This window comes from Lucilia cuprina, chromosome 4, assembly GCF_022045245.1.
Source record: "Lucilia cuprina isolate Lc7/37 chromosome 4, ASM2204524v1, whole genome shotgun sequence".
In the NCBI taxonomy this organism is placed as follows: domain Eukaryota; kingdom Metazoa; phylum Arthropoda; class Insecta; order Diptera; family Calliphoridae; genus Lucilia; species Lucilia cuprina.
This window is the reverse complement of record NC_060952.1, coordinates 35,699,506-35,720,723: the sequence shown is the minus strand read 5'-3', so window position 1 is coordinate 35,720,723 and position 21,218 is coordinate 35,699,506. Positions and strand designations below refer to the sequence as shown.

The 21,218-nt window shown below is 29.1% G+C and overlaps 1 protein-coding gene across 1 annotated transcript; it reads right to left on the bottom strand.

The window, feature by feature from the left end:
* Positions 1 to 277: 277 nt before the first annotated feature.
* Positions 278 to 3,681, bottom strand: LOC111681532 (serine protease gd-like). The gene is made up of 4 exons (XM_023443368.2): positions 3,019 to 3,681; positions 1,700 to 1,832; positions 1,026 to 1,632; positions 278 to 951 (listed from the first exon to the last, which is right to left on the bottom strand). Exons 1-4 carry the CDS (start codon positions 3,226 to 3,228, stop codon positions 531 to 533), a joined length of 1,371 nt encoding a protein of 456 aa, XP_023299136.2. The 5' UTR covers positions 3,229 to 3,681; the 3' UTR covers positions 278 to 530.
* Positions 3,682 to 21,218: the final 17,537 nt, after the last annotated feature.

Here is a 21,218-nt window from a genome sequence, read left to right as displayed (position 1 = left end):
ACTTAGCAAGCAAAATTTCGTATTAAATTTTTGTGTAGTATGGTCCTTTTTTCATATTCTGATGATTGGACTTAACCCAAAAATCATTCAGCCACAAAAACTCAGCATGAATCAATTACAAAATAATTGAACAAAATGTTGATATATGCAATTTAATTGAAGGAAAGAATAAAAACGAAAAATATCTGTGACAAATCTTTGAACATTTGTAAAGTATTTAAATATTGCAAACACATGCATGTGTTATATGTATGTATGTATACAAGGAAATAAATCAATTTTAAAGGACTCAAAGCCATTTATATTCAATAAATACTTACATACCTTAAGGTAAATTGTAAATACATAAGATTTAAGTACTATTTTCGTAGGAAAATTCTTGTATTTTACAGTTACATATTTACTACAAAAAAACTTTTCGTAGCATATTTTTGGGATTATCTAATAATTTTAAAACTATGGCATATCTACTGGGCAATAGTAAAATTAATGAAACTATAATTTAAATAGAACTATTTAAAAATAATAAATTACGAAACTAAATTACTTTGTATCCATTGCATATGTTTGGCTACATCACAGAAAACTACAAATTCTTGCAAATTGCATTTACGATCTTTTGTTTGGCCTGCGGAGACTATGCCCCTCAAATACCAGCGTCCATTACGGCTGATCATAAGACCACTGCCCGAGTCTCCCATACAGGGTCCGGTATCATCACGGTTGCCAGCACAGAAAGTACGTGGTGATGTCAACATATTGTAGGCAGGAGAGGAACGCAAACACTCGGCATCACTAACAATTTTTGTATCGACTTTTTTCGGCACAGGAGTAAAAGTGCGACCCTGCTCATCAGCTCCCCAACCAGCCACTACACCAGCCTGACCCTCTATATAACGTGTGTCTATATTGTCCGTCCATAGGCAAATGGGACGTATATTATTTGTAAATCTAGTGGAGGAGAGAAAAATTATATAAATTAGTTTTAAAAAGTTTTAAAAAGCTTAGATTTATAAAAAAATTACTGCACAGGCTGCTTAAGATGTAGTATTGCCAAATCAGCATCCGGAAATAGATTTGAATTGTATTCAGGATGTACTATGAGATTTTCTATTTCTCTGGTGACAAAACCTTGCTCACTGAAATCCTCTAGATTATGTCTGCCTAAATTAATTACCAAGCGATTAGCAGCTATACTGCCAATTTTAAAACAATGTCCTGCCGAAACCACTGTCCTCGAGGAAATCAAAGAGCCACCACATAAAAAACGTAAACCGGCAGATTTAACGTAAATAGCAGTCAACCAAGGAAATTCTCCACGCATTACTTCTTCACCTCCAAACACAAAAGCCGTTACCGTATTGCCAAGGCCACATTGAGCATTTTGTCTAATGGGTTGAATCACATTATTATTATTATTAGTTTCAGGTGTAAATTTATTGTTAAATATTTGTGTTGGTGTATCGCTGAACTGTGCCACTTCACGTGTGGGTTGTATTTGTACTCCGCTTGTAGGAAATTGTTGCAAAGTTTGTGGATTGAGGGGAAACTGTTGAGGTGAGTTACTGTTTAAGGCTTGTGTTGTTATTTGTAGTTTATGGTTTAAATAAAGTCGTGTGCTAGGGGCAGAATCTAAAGGAAATTGGAGAAAATTTTGAAAATGTAAAATGTATTCTAAAAAAATGGGTTTTAATCTTACATTCATTAGAAACACAAATATCTTGACCATTGACCGTTATTTTGGTCAACTTGGGAACTTCGATTGGAGAGGGAAATTCCACACGATATACAATGGGATCTCTACTTTCTAACGATATTCGGCCATAGTAATTCTGTAAAGAAAAAAAACCAATATTAGAATTCTCTAGTTTTAATTAAAATTTTGTCGGTCATCGGCTACCGTTCCCACCAGTTTCTAAATGATCTATTCAGTATGAGTGCAAATTAAACAACTTTTATATTCTCTTGTATAGATGTCAGTTGTTAGTTTGTCTCTCTGTTTGGTTGTATGTCTTTGTGTCTATCTATCTATCTATCTATCTATCTATCTATCTATCTATCTATCTATCTATCTATCTATCTATCTATCTATCTATCTATCTATCTATCTATCTATCTATCTATCTATCTATCTATCTATCTATCTATCTATCTATCTATCTATCTATCTATCTATCTATCTATCTATCTATCTATCTATCTATCTATCTATCTATCTATCTATCTATCTATCTATCTATCTATCTATCTATCTATCTATCTAGTTACTCACTCAAAACTTCTTTATTAAATACAAAAAGTCATAAATTTTGATGTTTAAATTTTATTTATCATCTGTCCATCATAACATTAAGATAATTACCTAGAAATATTCTTCTAAGAAGTTAAACAACATTTTTTGTTAGTTTTGTGTTTTTTCCTATTCTAATAAATTTTAATATTCATATTCGTATTAATTTTTAACTAAATTATCAACAGTTTTGTTATCATAAATATTTAAAGAATTAATTTGAATTTTTAATTTTATATTTACAATATAATGTTCAACATAATAAATGTTAATAAAAAAGACATAAAAGATTATTAAACCAGTTAAGATGTCATGTTTGACAAACACAAGATAGTAAATACAAACTTGTATTCCCTGTTAAAACAAAAGGGCAACAAATGCGGAACAAGATATTTGTAAATAAACAAGTGAGAGTGTTTTATTCGATTATGACGTATTTTAAATAACCAACATTTATGTCGTAAACTTACAGTTATTTGGTTTGTGCATGAAGGTATCTACTTCTATAAGAGGTGGATCAACGGACAGACAAATGAGCTTACCTATGTCGTTTTCAATCTAATAAGGATCAAGAATACATATAAACATTTTAGTATTTATATGTTTTTTAGAAGAAAATTTTTTGTTTTTACTACTTTTCTTTAACGACTGTTTGTTTTTGGCGTTTTCTGTTAAAAAAACTTAAAAATAAAAATACTTATCATGAAACATTTATTAATCATTCTTACCGTTTGCAATGGTTGCTTCTGACTGAAGTACACTAACAATTCAATTGTATTCGATATAGTTGGTATCGAAATCTTTCCAATGTATTGAGAATTTTCAATGAAATATTGAAAATAATTAGGACACGCCACGGGTGGAATTCGTAGATGTTGCGTATTAAAACAAAAGATGAGTAATAAAAACGACAAAGAACTTAAGTAAAATTTCAGCATTTTAATTTCTTTTTAAAATTTCTTTTGAATTTAAGAATTAAAGATTTTTTGCTTTGTAATTATTTGTTTTAATTATTTATTATTCGCACACCAATATGGGGATTTTTTTTTTTTAATTTTACACTGAAAGGTACATTATGAGTTTTAGATCAGGCAGTTACAGATAATTACAAAATTTGTTTAGTTCATGTTTGTATGTCATATATTCTTATTAAATTTTTTGTTAATATACTACGCTTTAATATTCGATTTGATTTTTCACTGCCACAATTTACTAACTGACCAGCAACTACTCACTACCACTCTCATCAATTCTTATTTACGAACTGATCATATTATTAAGTTTTTGTTAATATTCTCGTTGTCTTTTGACTGAAATCACAAATGTTTGTTAATACGAAAACAACAACAACAAAATTGACAACTACAACGATAAGAAATGAAAACAAAACTTAATGATTTTTTTTTGTTAAAGAGTGTATTTAAAATTTATATTAAATATTATTTGACAAAAAATATTAATAAATAGTCGATCAAGCTCGAATATATAAAAAGCTACACAAGCCGAAGATTGGCCACGATGTATTCTGGAAGAATGATCATGGTTTATATATTTTTACCCTACCACTATACCACTATAGTAAGGAGGGTACAATGCGTTTGTGCTGATGTTTGTAACAAAGAAAAATATTGGTCCTATATTTTTGTTTGTTACTGTTTTGTTTGTTACTGATCGATTCAGAATCATTTGTCGATTAAGACATGTCCGTTCGTTCGTCCGTCCGTCTGTCCGGCTAGCTGGCTGGCTAGCTGTCCATGTGCCTTGTGCACAAGTTACAGGCCGTATTTTCAAGATAATTTGATGAAAATTGAACCAAGCTTGTTTTTGGCACATGGACAAAGCCTAGGTTCATTATTTCACCTAGCCCCCATACAACCGTAACACACTATTTGGGCTTTTTATGCCATAATTACGTCAAATATACTATTATGTCTTTAAAAATTAGCACAAATAAGTTTCATATAAGTATAAATGACACTGCCGATTTTCGTAATGATCGACACTTATTTGACCCTAAACCCCATACGAACCCCCCTTCGAAAATTGCCTTCAAAGTCTAAAATTGATTTGTAACCACTTGTATCGCAATGAAACTCAACAAAACTACTATTATTTAAAAATATATTCTTTTACCAAATTTAATAATGATCGGTCCATGTTTGACTCCTATATAAAGCCTCATTTTGAAAATTTTGTTTTTATCAAAAAATTGATTACATAATTTAAAATTAAGGTAAAATATAACATAAAAGCTTCTTCACAGAAAAAATTATCGGTAGTTTATTTTCAATTAACATGTTTTAATTTTCTTTATTTTTTATTTAAACAAATTTTTATTTGTCTTAATAATCTCGTTTTTTGAAACTGTTTGAAACTTAAGTGTAAAATTTTGATTAAATTTTTAATTAATTCAATTAATTTTTTAATTGATTGAAAAAAATTTTCAGGGCTTCTTTTCTATTTTAGATTTATTGTTAATATTTTATTTTAAATTTTTGTGCTAGTAATATTTATAATTCTTAAATAGTCAATAAAATTTCAGGTATATAATATTCAAGTTTCTTGACAATTTATGAAACACTTTATAGTTAAATTGTGACAATAAAGTGTTAATTTTTGTAAATGCTGAACGCATTGTTAAAGGTCTAGTATTCCTTTAACGTTGTGTGTAATCGATTAATAATTTCATTGCTTTAATCACCTTCTTAATTGATTTTTAAAAAATTCTCTATCAAACAGTTTAATTTATTTGATTAATAAATTAATAAAATATCAATTTTATATTTATTAAATATTTAATTTATACAATTAATGAATTAATCAATTTTAAATCATGTCTCAATTATTGACATTATTTGTTCTGATTAATTCGTTATTTGGAAAATAAATATATATATTTATTTTTTTTACAAATTTGGTAATTGATATCATCATTTTGGTTATAGGTGCAAAACTTGCTTGATACAATTATTTTGATAATTAAAACTGATTTTCAGTTTTTTTCTGTGTTTATTTAAAATATAAATTTTAAAAATACACTCATGGTGAAGAGTAATATATTAACTACCTAACTACCTAACTAACTAACTAAATAACTAACTAACTAACTAACTAACTAACTAACTAACTAACTAACTAACTAATTAATTAACTAACTAACCAACTAACTAAGTTAGTAACTAAGTACATAAGAAACTAACTAACTAACTTACTAAATAACTAACATCTAATCTGACTTATATCTATGAGTGATTCCATACACTATTTTTTCGCTTCTTGACAATATTTGATCTTAATTGTATTTTTAAATAAATATTTTGAATATTTAATTAGTCACTTCAACAGTTTTGTAGAAGACAATAACCGTTCAATTGCTGTAAAAAATAAACAAAATATTAAATAAATACAGTCCAAACACGATGATCGTGTAAACTGATGTTTTAATTTTTGTCTGTGTTTTTTTTTTTTTTTTTTTTTTTTTTTTAATTTGCGCTCAAAATCAATAACTTAACATAAATAATAAGTGAAAACTAGACAATTTCTCAAAGTGTTTAATAAACTCCTCTTTTTCGAGAGCGCGATCTTCCGAATGATCTAGTCTACATACTTTTATTCAACAATGATTTATGTCTTATTCCAAAAATAAAATAAAAAAATTGCAAATATTTAATATTTGTTTCTCGGACGTTTAGAAATGCTCTAAAACCAGTTGAGTTGAGTTACTACAAAATTTGTTGTTGTTTATTCACACATATTGTTAATTCATTTAACTACGAGAGTTAGGAATTGTATTTTTTAGTTTATAAATGAAACGTGTAATGCATTTAAAATGTGTATTCTCTATCACGTTTACTATTTCGTCTCCAATACGTCACTTCAAATTTCCAGTGTGTCATCAAGTGTTGGCTAAAACTATTTTATTAGATTTTATATTTTGTTTTTATTAAGGTGTGTTTATAATTAGCTGATTTAAATAAAAAAAGGAGAGAAATACAGATAATGTTGTTTCTTGTTGCTTCTAGTAAAGTACACTAGAATAAAACTGTTTATTTTAGAGACATGTTTAGGTTAACATTAATTAAATAAATCAGTTTTCGAGACGATTTATTTATTAGATCAGCCCCTAAGTAGGTCCTCAATTGAAAACGATCGCAATATTTTTTGTTTTGCTAATCATTGGTTCGTATATACCCGACTATACTTAATTGTTTAATTTTGTTTTAACTATAAAACACATGTCAAATACAATAAACATTTTTAAATCACAAAGTTTTTAATTATTGTTTTATGGTCTATCATTTAATTATTTTATCAAATATTTTTCAAAGATAATTAAAATACTTAAACCTGTATGTTGATAGTTATTTCAAATTGATTTAGTCGTTCATAAAACAAATACAATTTTTTTAAATTTTACAATGCCATAAACAGCTTACGATATACCAATCGGTTTAGAATCATTTTCTGGTCGACTTAGCCATGTCCGTCAGTCCGTAAAAGCAAACCTTGTAATCAAACTACAGTTCGCAATATTAAAGCCAATACAATGAAATTTGGTATTTGATCATCTGTTAATCTAGGGGCGAAGACTTTTGAAAAAATGGTTAAGATCGGTTCTTTAATTCACGTAGCCTTCATACAGCTAAACCCTAGAATAGGTCTTGTAAACCTTGTCATTAAACTACAGGTTTCAATTTCGAAAATAATTCAATGAAATTTGGTGCATGATCATCTACTGCTCTGCTGCATGATTATTTACTTGTTAAAATGGTTAAGATCGGTTGATTATTCCACGTAGCCCTCATACAACAAAACCTTGGGAGTATGAAAAACTGAACTGCTGAATTTTATTATGATCTGGACTCACTTGACCCTTATACAAGACCCCTTTAGAAAATATGTTCAATGTCAAACATTCGTATTGAAAGGCTTATGTCGGGATCAAATTTAGGATAAATACATTTTATGTATACGTAGATTCATATTGAAATTGTATATGAATCGATTTGCCTTCGTGAGTAAACCCGTTTGGGAAGGACAGGTATCATGAGCAAGCTCAACCTAACCCCGACAATAATGTTGTCCAACCACTCTACTAAGATTTGGCAATTGCATCTAGAGGGACGTAATTGATAGTCCAAAATATATAATTTTAATTGATAATACCTTATTTCAGTGGTCACGGAGATCCACTGTCGAGCATGTTTTTGAGTAAACCACAACGCACTCAGCCATGTAGGAAACTCGCTGATAAATTAAAGAAAAGGCAGTGACGACCACGCATCTTTCTTTAATTTTTTTGCTAACCTTAGTAAGCACATTATCAAATTAAACTCAATAATAAACATCAAATAAACTCCATTTCGTATAATCCAATTTTCGCATTATTAGCTCAAATCCAAAATTTTATTAATCCACAGTCATGCTCTGTAATTTGTAACGCTCTTAGAATCTCTTCCTGAGGTTTAGGTTTTAAACGCAGCCACTACCTGTATTCCGAAAGAACCTCAACTGACTGTCCAGCCAAGAGGTAGTACTGTGGGCAATTGGCCACCCGTAGTATCAGACAAGTATGAATGTATAGTCGGGCATAGCCGACCATATGATACCCTACACCAGTCAGTATATATGTTAAAAATGGGGATTATTTAAAAAATTAAAGCATTTGGTTTGTTTTTTAACTTTATTTCGGAATATTTTTACTTTTTTTTTTGGCAAAAAAGAGATTTTTTAAGAGGGCTCAAAGGGGAGTAGTGCAAAATATGGCCCTATCCTTAAAAATGTTGGTAGGGGGAGTTAAGTCTTCTTCAATATTATTTATGTAGAGTTTAAAAGTGTTATTAGTGTTTGTAAGTGAATTTTGACTTTTAAGTCATTTTCTGAAGGGGAGTTTGTATGGGGGATAGGGTCAAATGAAGCCCGATCATTACAAAAATCGGTAGTGTCACTTAAAGTTCTATAAAACTAAGTTTTGTCGACTTTTGTTAACATAATAGATCATTTAAATTAATTATAAGCCAAAAGGCCCTATTTGGGGGGTAAGGTTGTATGGGAGCTTGTCGAAATAATGGACCGATTTTAACCATTTTCAATAGGCTTCGTCCTTGGGCCAAGAAATGCGTGTGTGCCAAATTTCATCCAATTATGTTGCAAATTGCGACCTGTAGCGTGCGCACAAGGTTTACATGGACACACAGACAGACAGACAGACAGACAGACAGACAGACAGACAGACGGACGGACATAGCTAAATCGCCTCAGAAAGTGATTCTGAGCCGATTGGTATACTTTAAGGTGGGTCTAGAACCAATCTTTTTGGGTGTTACAAACATCAGCACAAACGCATAATACCCTCCCCACTGCAGTGGTGTAGGGTATAATTAGGTGGTGCTCTGTTTAGACCGTTTTTCTTATCATCCAAGGTCAAGCCAGTGATTGAAACATAACCATCAGTTTATAGTCCCTGAAGGCTAGAGGTATTGGTAGAACATCTTTCCCCCGTGATTGCAATACACCAGGTGGGTTCTAGCATCAAGGAAACAAGCCGGAAACGAAGCATCAAGGAAACGAAGCCGATCCGACCCCATATAGTTTATACATATATTCTGGATCCTTATAGGTAATGGAGTCGATTAAGCTATGTTCGTCTGTCTGTATATGTGGATGTATTTGGTTTTATTGTGCTGTGTATTCAGTTTTGTGTGTTTAGAGATCTGTTTGTTTAATTGCCTTGTGATTTTTTTGTGTGTTTTTTATACCAACCATCAAAAAATAGGAAAGGTATATTGATTTTGTCATAGATATATATTCAAGATCTGTCTGATTGTTTGTTGAGGTACGATATAGTCCTAACGAAAAGAGCTAGAAGGTTGAAATTTTACAAAAATATTCCTTATATGTAAGGTTTGTTTGGTATTGAACATGGGAAATATCGGTTCATGTTTTCTTATAGTCCCCATACAAGTGGCCTCCCAAAGCCAAAGAGCCAAATTCTCTCTATTAAATTTTATGAGTATCGATCCATAATTGACCCTTAACCTTATACGTACATGGTCTCCTAGAAAAATGACTTCAACGTCTATTGCTGGTTTAAAAATACGAGTTTAGCACTGAAATTCGATATAAGTAAGTTCTTACGAGCAAAAATCTACAAATTTTAGAAGGAACGGTCCACATTTAAACCAAGTATTCTACTTACTGCATACGGTTTGATGGTGGGTATATAAGATTCGGCATAGCCGAATACAACACTCTTACTTGTTTTCGTCTATGAAATGATGAATCTATCAATAATGTTAAAATGTTTTATATATGTAGATAAATTAATGCAATAAATTATCGTAATATTCTATCAAACAACTATTAAAATATACGCATAATTGGCGTAGGGTATCATATAGTCGGATATAACCAACTTCTTCTATTTTCTTTCAAGAATTTTGATTATTCAGTCAATCTCTTTAATAAAAGTACAAGAAAAGCAATTTTATTAAAAATTTTAATAATTTAATATATGAGTAGTTTGATTACTAAGAATTCCCTTTGTTGTAAGTGATTAGTTACTCATAGTTGTTTATATCATTAAGACAAATGATCACAAAATTCCTAACAATAATCAAAAAAATCCCATAAAAAGTTTTTGTCTACAAATTCATAGTTAAAAACCCCCTTTATAATCTGACAGCACTTGAGCTTAAAAAAATACTTTTTTACTCCCATCAGTTAAAGTACTTTTTCTTGTCCATTTTTTTTATTTTTTGCTACAGATGACCATAAATAGAAAATAAACAAATGTTTAAAATAATTTCATGTTAAGAGTTATTTTTTATTTTGTTTGTGTTTTAACTTTTTTAATATTTTTTTGTTTACAAAAACAGAAACATATGTTGTGTGTTTTTGTTGTACAAAAGTTTAAATGTGGTTCCCGCTCTTGAATCACACAATGAACCCATTAACTCTGACTCGAACAAATAATATTTTTATAGAACAAAAAAAAGAACAAAAAATAACAATAAAAGAAAAACAAAAAACGAGATTCAGGTAAAACAAAAATAAAACCTTTAAAAACAAATAACAACCAAAAAATTTGGGTAAAATGTTTGTTTGTTTTCTCTTACGGTGAGCATTTAAAGGTGGCACACGAAAAAGTTTATCGTGGGTTTTAAATCAAAATAAAGTGTGAAAATTTTAAAATTACGACAAAAATTTTACGTTGGACTTTAATTCACAAATAACTCTAAAACTGTGTCTGTCTTTGATATTTTGTTTTATACTATTTTAATTTGTAATGCAAATTTATTTTGGTACATTCTTTATTTCTGAAAATCATATTAAAAACATTTAATTCCACTAACCAGAGTATTTTTAAATATGTACTAGAGTTTGGTTTTTCATAAACATCATCTATTATATTTCGTAGGTAGATGCACTATTATTACAATACTTTTGGTGGTTAAGGATAAAAATCAACCACATTTGTTTAACATTGTATAAACAAAAGGGAGAACAATTTAAATTTTTTTTGCACTGAGATATGTAAAATAATATTGTTATTTTAAATTAAATTTAATAATAAACATTTAACAATATACATTCTAGCAAATATATAGTAATGACTTAGACTTACACAACAACTTACTTCTCACTGACAACAATATACGGACTTCATTACATAATAACTTAATAATAACTTACGTAATAATATATTACGTAAGTACATAATTACCTTTTATACCCACCATTAAATGTCCTCCTGTTTGTCTTTCCGTTCGTCTATCCGTCTGTCTGTTGAAACCACGATAAAGTCCAAATGGAAGCAGCAAGAGAATTGAAATTCTGCAAATATAATTTTATTGATGCAGTTTGCTTGGTATGTAAAATGGACAATATTGGTGCAAAATTTTTCCCCCTCATGAAATTTTTTTAATTTTAAATCTAATTATTTTTAACGCTCAAATAAGAATATTTATATTATTTAAATAAATTTAAATCATCTTCTAAAATTTTATGGCGATCGGTCTTAAAGGTACCACCCCCTCCTTTTTCTAACTTACAGAACTGGCAAAAAAATACAAGTCGATATAAATGTGTCATATATGAACCTAAATCTCTTTGTGTTAACAATATTCTAAGAGCAATATATTATGGTTAAAATTATGATTGTAGTCTAAATATATTATGGTTATTGTAACAATTGAAAAATTGAATTACTTTATCATTATATTTTTATTTACTTTAGTATTGTGTGTTATACAATGTGATCAAAATTTCGTCGGTCTGTCTCTGTGTCTATATGTATGCCTCTCCGTTCGTCTGCCTGTCCTTATGTCTATTGAAAACCCATGGAAGCAGCAAGTCTGTCATTTTGCAAAGATAATTTTGTTGAAGCAGTTATAGTTTCTAAAAAAGTTATAGTTTCTAAAAAAGGAAATAGTAAAAACTTACCATACACGACACGATTCACAAATTTCATCTTGATTCACAAAACATAACTACAAAGTGAAATAGATATAATGTTATAAACCAAATGAGAATTATTTCAATTTATTGTACTGTCGCGTAAAATAACACACACACAAAATAAAGCTTTTTTGTTATTGTACTAACAGACATAGAACCATATAACATATAATGGTAATTTACAAAAACATAACATACATTGTTTATATAGCATAAAGCAACATAACATATATTGGTTATTTGTAAGTTAAAATGGCTGTACGTAACATAATATGTTTTCATTGTTACCATTATTTAGTTGTTGAAAAAATAATTATTTTTCAGTGAATCATACTCAAATTTATAATTGACATGAACATGAAAATGGTTACAGTAACAGCAATATTGTTTTAATAGAATAAAAACAACAATTATATGTTTTAGATAACAATATATTTTACAGTGAACATAGTTTAGTTACTGTGTATGTATGATGAAATATAGCACGAAATAAACAAGTTTTATTGGACCAAAATCATTTTATAAAATCGAATGAGGATTGGTCCTAAATTGACTCTATCCTCAATTGAACATTTATCTCAAAAAAGACTTTAACGAAAATGCCTGTTTTAATATCTCTATACAATTTTATGGAGATAGGATGATATTGGATTGAAGCTCTCATGTAAGTTGATATTAGAACTGATTGATCAAAATTAAATTTGAAAAAAAAAGTTTTATTTAAAACAAGTCTTGGTCATATTTTAAGAGAATCGGCCATACCTCCATACAATGCCAATGCTTTAAATGCAATTAAAACCTTTCCGACGGTATATATACATACATCGTAAGATATCATAACGTAAAGTATATTTGGTATATTGGGTTTGTGGTTGTAAAGCACAATAGTGTTGACCCTTAGCCAACCAATCATTATAGTTTTATAAATCGATTTAGTTATTTTGATCTGTCTATATAAATCTTGTAATCAAACTACAGACATCTAAGTTTAATTGCCTTAATGATCCTGCCGAATTTTGTAATGAACGGACCTAACTAGATCCTAGACTTAATACCAAGACTCCTTTAGAAAATGAGTTAAATATCCACAGTTAAGTTAAAAATCTAATGCCTATAAAATTCAAATTGTTCCATATTTTATCCTAGCGCCGATAAAAAGCATTTTTCAAAAATATATCGAAGTCAAGGTACAATTTATTTTAAATAAAACATTAATCACATTTTATTAAAGGGCCATGCTAGGCTATAATTTCTTACTGGTTTTAATCATGGAGCGTAATTTTGGAACGATTTTACAAATTTATTTTTTCGATTAAAAAAATTTTCAACTTTGAGATTGTAAGAGTCTCAAAACATATATTTTAATACATATACCACCCACTAAAAAATAGAGAGTTCTAGATCAACGATTTTATTAACAACCAACACCACCCCCCCCCCCAAAAGTTGTCCCAGTAATACAGCTTAGCTGAGTAAAATTTTTGTACAATTTATTTTTATGCAGCAATAATTTATATTCAGTCGACATCAGACCATATATATGGTCCCCTTTAGAAGATTCTAAAACTGATATAACGTAAAGTATAGGAATGAAATTCGACATCGTCCGACAATTAAAATTAGATTCGCACCGGGTGATATCTGAAACTATAAATTTAATGGAGTAAAACTGCTTTGTTAGGTTTTTATTTCGAGATCCTGTGTTCTTTTTAAAGGACTTCAAAGTTTTAAGAAGTAAATTTAAAAAAAAAATATTTTGAAATACTTCTACTGATCAAACAATGTCAAAGAGTTGTAAAATTTTTTGTGTTATTTTAAGCATGATAAAAATATGAAGGTAGTGTCATTCCTCTCACTCTCAAACAAACTTTTTGAAGTTTGCTGGTATTTCTTGAAATTCGTATTTTGTAAATAAATAGAACATCGTTGGCACATATGAAAAAGGGAAAATAGTTTCTAAGAAATTTTGTGTTGTGATTGTGGAATTTATGTTAATAGTTTTCAAAATAATTTAGGTCCAGTGGTAACTGTTGTCGAGCTGTCCTGATTAAAAAAGGTATTGTTTTAGTTTGTTGTTTAAATTGTATACAATGTAGATTATCATTTGATGTATACAATGTAGATTATCATTTGGTTTTGAAGCAATGTATAATTGTGTCCTTAGGTTTAGGATAAGAAGGTTTATGTGCCATAAAATGGACAACATCCAGTGCCCTTCAAAGAGACTGAGGATCCAAAGACAGAGAAACAAGAACACTAAAAGAAAACAAGAAAGATATAAAATATATAAAAAGGAATGATGAATTGAAACTGCTCCATTCTCATTGCGTTTTAACCCAGATGATTTACCGAGTCAATTCCCTGATTGAAGAAACGTGAGATAAGCTCCAATCGAATGATAAAAGCAGTAGAATGCAGGGGTCAAATCTCCCAATTTCTTCATGTTTGTTATGGAACCTATTTCCCAGTCATTTCAACATAATATTCTGTGTCCTAGGATAGTGGCAAATTATATGCTTAATGACTCTAATTTCTACCCGTTAGCAAGCCTATCAGAATCCATGGAATGCGTTTACCCAGTCCTATAAGTGTCTAGGTAGCCTTCATATCAAGTTCTATCTCTAAGGCCTTTTATATTTTTTAAATTAAAATTTGTTCACTTGAAGAAAACCGTGTATTCTTGGACCGGATGGAGCACTAATTTCAATTGCTTGATACGACAGCAACATACACTCAAACTGATATAGGACTTAACAGGAAGTTTATAGTTTTGATTGAATTGTTTGTACATTTATTTAAACTTTTATTGAATTTTTTTATTTCATTTGTACATTTTGATTTTAAGTTTAGTTTAAATTGAATTTTATTTTTGATTTTGATTAAAAAATAAACAAACAAAAAATGGGATTTTCAAAGTAAATGTGGTAGCTCGATTTATTAAAATACCAGCAAACGTCAGATGGTTAATATGGCGACAAAAGAGAGAATGACACTACCTTGATATTTTTACCATGATTTTAAGTTTATTTTGACAGGATCAAATAATGTATAAAAAAATCTTTCCAAATTTTTTTTTGAAAAATAATATTGAAAATTTTAAGAGATTTTTAAGGATACGAATTTTAAAAGATTTTTTAGACAGATTTTCATCCTAACAGTATAAAATAAAAATAATACAAAATATTTCCCAATTCTTCTTGTTGGCTTGACACCAAATTTGACATTGTTTCAGTAGTAAAAGTATTTAAAAATATTTTTTGAAAAATGTACTTTTTAAAATTTTAAAGACCTTTTGAAAGGACGCAGGATCACGAAATGAAAAACTATAAACATAGATTTTTTCCCTTAAATTTATAGCATCAAATGTATAGCATTCGGTTCTTGTCTAACGAATTTTTATTTTATCTTTTTGTCTGTTGGTGTAATTAATCATTTGTATAAGGTTACCAGCCGTAATCTAATTTCTCTTGCAAAGTATAAATTAATTGTTAAAAATTATAGAAATTCTTTATTTTGAGTACTATAGATACTCAATAAAACCTCTTATACTCAAGACCATTCAAAACTAATTTTATTTTACAACAAACCCACTGAAAGCGGCTTCTTCATAAGCTACGTATACATCATTGTTGGACCTTACAATGTTGTCAGAAAAATTTTTAGAAATTAGATCTCAACTTACAATTTTTGTCTTGCATTGTTGTCAGAAATGCTTTTTCTGACAACTTTTTATACGATTGATAGACATTTGTTTAACATTTTTTTGCCAACGTTGTAAGATCTGACAACTGTGTATACATAGCTTCACTTGTTAAAATATTTATCTTTTAAAAGATTTACATAATTTTTATTTTTACATATTTGCATAATTTTCTACTGCTTCTATTATACATAGTGTGTAGCATAAATGTTTAAGTGTGAATTAAAATTTATTCGCAAAATTTATTACACCACAATTTGCAATCTTAAATTAAACTTTGAACATTTTAATGATAAAATCAACAATAAAATTACATTCTTTTTTATTATACAGCGACTTTGTTTTTGTAAAATTATATAAAATTTTCAAGAGCAATTTGTCTTTATGTTTAATATATGTAAATCGTGTATCTTATATTTTCTCCTTTCATTCATTAATAAGTAGACGTGAGTTTGGTTGTATTTGCTTGTACTTAAATCTTAAGTGCAAAAAACACACAAAAAAAAACAAAAAAATTTTGTGTAAATTTCTTGATTTGATTCAATTCCATTCAATTTAGTTGTGTATTGAGTTCAAAAATAAAAAGAACGAATGTGTAAATAAATAAATGAATGAAATTTTTTGTTACAACATCATGATGAGCAGCAACAGCAACTGTTGCTCGCACTCAATTCATGTTTTATAGTATTATTGTTGTCATCAATATTTTTTCATTACATTTATATATATATTATTTTTATCTTTGCAGCTAAAACTGTTTTATTTTGGCACTTTATTGCTTGTTATTTTCGTTTTATTCTTATTCTATTCATTCTATTCTAAACAAAGATTTAATTTTATTCACAGTGTCTTGTTGGAGAATGATCATCAGATTTAAATGATTTACACTGAATATATTGTACTGTTGATTTCAATGCAAAATTATTTAATTTAATTTCTCTTTTATTTATATTCAAGTCTTTTTTTGATTCTACAAAGTTGATTTTGTATTTTTATTTCTTTTAAAAATGAATCTGAATTATGTTAAATTAATGCACAATATGTAAATAAGTAGCGAAGCTGTTAAGTATTTAATGTTTATTAGAATATTTATGTATATACTATATAAAGATAGTTAAGGTCATTATTAACTCAGCAAAAACTATCTGCTTGTACTTACATAACAACTTACTTTTCAATGACTATTACTTATCGTTTACTATTACTATTAAGAACTCTTTTAATAACTTACATATAATCAGATGAGTGAGTACTTTATTTTGAGTTTTACCGATTTATTTATACATTTTATTGAATTGCACACAAACAACTGTTTTTACAAACACACAGAAAGAAAATAGCTTTTATGTGAACACAACAAAATAGTGGTGTTGTGAGTAAAACATTGAACTAATGACCAAGAAGCCCATGTTCGTATTCTATGTGAGTATTTTTGTTGTTTTTGTCTCCATATTTGTAAGTACTTATTTAAGTACTGAAAGTAGTAGTAAGCGAGCGTGGTACTTACCTTCAATATTAAAATAATAATGAAACTCTTATGAATAAATAATGAAAAGTGTTTTTAAAGCTTTTTAACCCATTACTTTTTATTCAAGTTTTTGTTGGGATACTACTAGGTTCAAAATTCTGTACTTTATCTAGCATTATTCATCAATGTTAATAACATTAGAAAATTAAGAAAAACAAGTATGAATGTATAGTCGGGCGTAGCCGACCATGTGATACCCTACGCCAGTCAGTATGTATGTTAAAAATGGGGATTATTTAAAAAATAAAGCATTTGGTTTATTTTTTAACTTTATTTCGGAATATTTTTACTTTTTTTTTGGCCAAAAAAAAAAAGATTTTTTAAGTGGGCTTAAAGGGGAGTAGGGTAAAATATGTTGGTAGGGGGAGTTAAGTCTTCTTCAATATTATTTATGTAGAATTTAAAAGCGTTATTAGTGTTTATAAATGAATTTTGACCTTTAAGTCATTTTCTGAAGGGGAGTTTGTATGGAGGATAGGGTCAAATGAAGCCCGATCATTACAAAAATCGAGAGTGTCATTTAAAGTTGTATAAAACTAAGTTTGGTCGACTTTTGTTAACATAATGGATCATTTAAATTAATTATAAGCCAAAAGGCCCTATTTGGGGGGTACGGTTGTATGGGGGCTAGTCGAAATAATGGACCGAATTTAACCATTTTCAATAGGCTTCGTCCATGGGCCAAAAGAAGCGCGTGTGCCAAATTTTATCCAATTATCTTGAAAATTGCGGCCTGTACCTTGCGCACAAGGTTTACATAGACAGCCAGCCAGACGGACGGACGGACATAGCTTAACTCAGAAATTGATTCTAAGCCGATTGGTATACTTTAAGATGGGTATAGGACGAATATTTTTGTATGTTACAAACATCAGCACAAACCCAATATACCCTCCCCACTAAAGTGGTGTAGGGTATAACAAGTTATAGTGCTATATTCGGTTGGGCCGAACCTTCAATACCCTCCACCAGCTACTTTAATATTAATACATTTCTAACTTATCAAATACTTAAATAGAAAAATCCCAAGATTGAAATCTATTACAATTCCAAGATTTAATGAACATTACATTATTATAACTTTTAGCAATATTAAGTAACTTGCATGTATGCAAGTATGCAAGTAATGTGTGTTTAAATGATTTCCTGAAGGGAACCTTGTAGAGGACCGACAACACATATGTTATGCACCAATAATGAAAAAATCTGGAAATATAATTTTTGTATACAAAACTAATATTTGTGCCAAATTTTGAATCAATAGCTATATTTGGTAATGAGTAATGTGCTTTTAAGAGATTTTCGTAAAAGAACTATGTATGGGAGCTATGTCCAATTATGTATATAATGACAAAATTTCAAAATTCTGTATTTATATCATTATTTGGTAATAAAAATTGTGAATCTAAGTGATTTTCTAGACCTAGCATAAGAGCTATAACCAAATATAGAGCGATCGTGAAACAATTTTATAGTAAATTTATGTATATAAGATCAATATTTTTGCTAAATGTATGTATATATATATCAATATTTGGTTATGAGTTATGTGCGTTTTCTCTGATTTTTGGGAGGAAATCTTGTATGGGAGCTATGATCAAAGATGGACCGATCATTAAAAAATTTTGAAATAATATTTATGTGTACAAAAATAGTATTTATACCAAATATTTTAGGGTATCACTATTTGGTAATGAATTATGTGCCTTTAAGTGTTTTTCCAAAAGGGACCTTGAAAGGGAAAACAATTTCACAATATTATTTCTTTATATATGAGCAATACTTGTGCCGAATTTTATATAGAGATCTTAATTTAATAATGAGTATCGCTCGTAAGGTGATTTTCGGAAGGGGACCCTATATGGAAGCTATGACCAATTATGAACCGATCCAAAAAAACTTAATTGTAATATTTCTGTATATAGGAGAAATACTTTTACCAAATTTTATAGGAATATCTTAATTAAGTAATGAGTTATATGCGTTTAAGTGATTTTAAGGAGGGAACCTTGTATGGGAGCTATGATCAATTATAGACCGATCCCAAAAAAAAAAAAAAAATTCATGGTAATTTTATATGGATATCTTACTTTAATAATGAGTTATACGCGTTTCAGTGATTTTCGGGAAGGGCCTTGTATGGGAGCAATGACTAATTATGGACCGATAGAAAACCCTTTCACTATAATATTTATATGCATATGAATAATATTTATATGCAATATGAACTTATGCCAATTTATGTCGATATCTTAATTTAGTAATGAGTTATGCACGTTTAAGTGATTTTCGGGAGGGGACTTTGTATGGGAGCTATGATCAATTATGGACCGATCGAAAAAAAAATCATTACAATATTTCTTTATGTGGGAGCAATACTTGTACCAAATTTTATATGGATATCTTAATTTGGTAATGAATTATGTGCGTTTAAGTGATTTTTGGGAGGTGTATGGAAGCTATGTCCAATTATGAACCCATCCCAAAAATTTTTCCTCTGAATAAATTCTATTCACATAAGATTTTAATTTGTAAAATTTTGTGAAGATATCGACATTGCGACGGAAGTTATTAACCAAAAACCAATTTTCCGGGAATATGTACTTTTGTATGGGAGATACATGAAATTTTAAACCGATTCCAGCGATTCTAGCTCTTGTATAGAAACAAATGTTTGGTGATTTTTATGGAATTATCTTGCATAGTTCTCGAGAAAATTACATCAGAATTTCTAAAAAAAGCTTATTTTTTTCGAGGTTGTTTTAAATTTTGATTTATAACTTTTCCCGATGTGAACCGATTTTGCTCATTTTCAATATCAAACTGCTTAGGGTAACAGTAAATATTTTCTTAGCTTTAATGCGTTTTAGGCAGAAAGACGGAAAGACAGACGGACATAGCTAAATCGACTCAGAATTTCATAAGGACCAAGAATATATATACTTTCTTGGGTCTCAGATGAATATTTCTTGTTGTTGCACGCGGAATGACAAAGTTATATATACCCTCTATCACCACTGATGGTGGTGGAGGGTGTGCGATTTGTTTATACATATCTGTATTTACGTATGTGGAATATATAAACTTTTGATACTCATACGCTAAATATTGAATGTTATCATTTGTAATTAATAATAAGTTTGATTTATTGCCAAGTGTCATTAGTACAAACTGTTATACTTCAAACATATATATTTTTTTATTTGCTTCAAAAAAAATTCTTTTTTCGTCGTCCACTGTTGTAATTTTCATACAATTCATTCTTATTAATTTCATTTGCACTAGAAGCAACGAAATGGGGGTGGTTTTCATTAACAGACCTACTAAGCCACTAAACTAAATAAATACTCCTATTACTGACATATGAATTGTACACAAACGAAAACCGGTGCATTATAACGACGACCAACAGGTGATTTTAGAGAAAAAATTCAGAGAATTTAATAGTGAATAAAAAAGAGCATAAAGCTAAAGCTTTTCTCTTAGTCATTCTCATGTTCTCCATAGTTGCGCGGAGTTGATTTTAAGCTTCTACAATGAACTTATCAAGAATTTATGGAGAAAATGTCTAGTTGTTAAAGTAAAACACAAATACAACAAATTGTTGCATACATTTTGGCGTTACAATATAATATGAGTTGTCTATAGAAAAAGGAAAACACAATCAAACTTTGAGAAGTGTTAAGATTTATGTTTTATTTTTCGTACCCTGTTCTATATGTGTACATATGTGATAACACAGGGAGCAAAGCAACAGCTTTTATGGTAATATATATATATATATATGTGTGTGCGAGTGTGTGAGTGTGGTAACATTAAAATTACTTCTTGTAAAACGACATACCCTCATACGAACAACAAGTATGAGGGTATGTCTCTTTGGTGTTGTTGTCAATCGCGCGCTAACTTAGTAGATTCGAACTTAAAATAACCGTCGTGTTTGATGTTGTATAAATCTCTGTGTTAGTATGCTTTTTTAAGGATGCGAGTGTGTGCGTGTGCTTTGTAGTATGTGTTTGTGTAAGGTAAGCATAGTAAGCAAGCTGCTGCATGTTTAGTCAACATTAAGCTTTCATCTTGTACGGTTTTAAAAACAAAATTCATCAAGAGAAAACAGAAAAAAATAATAAACAAAATGGATAATAATAAACATAAATAACGGATGAATTAAAAACAAAAATTTAAAATTAAAAAAAAATAAAAAAAAATATTAAAAATAAAAAAATACTGAAAATACTAAA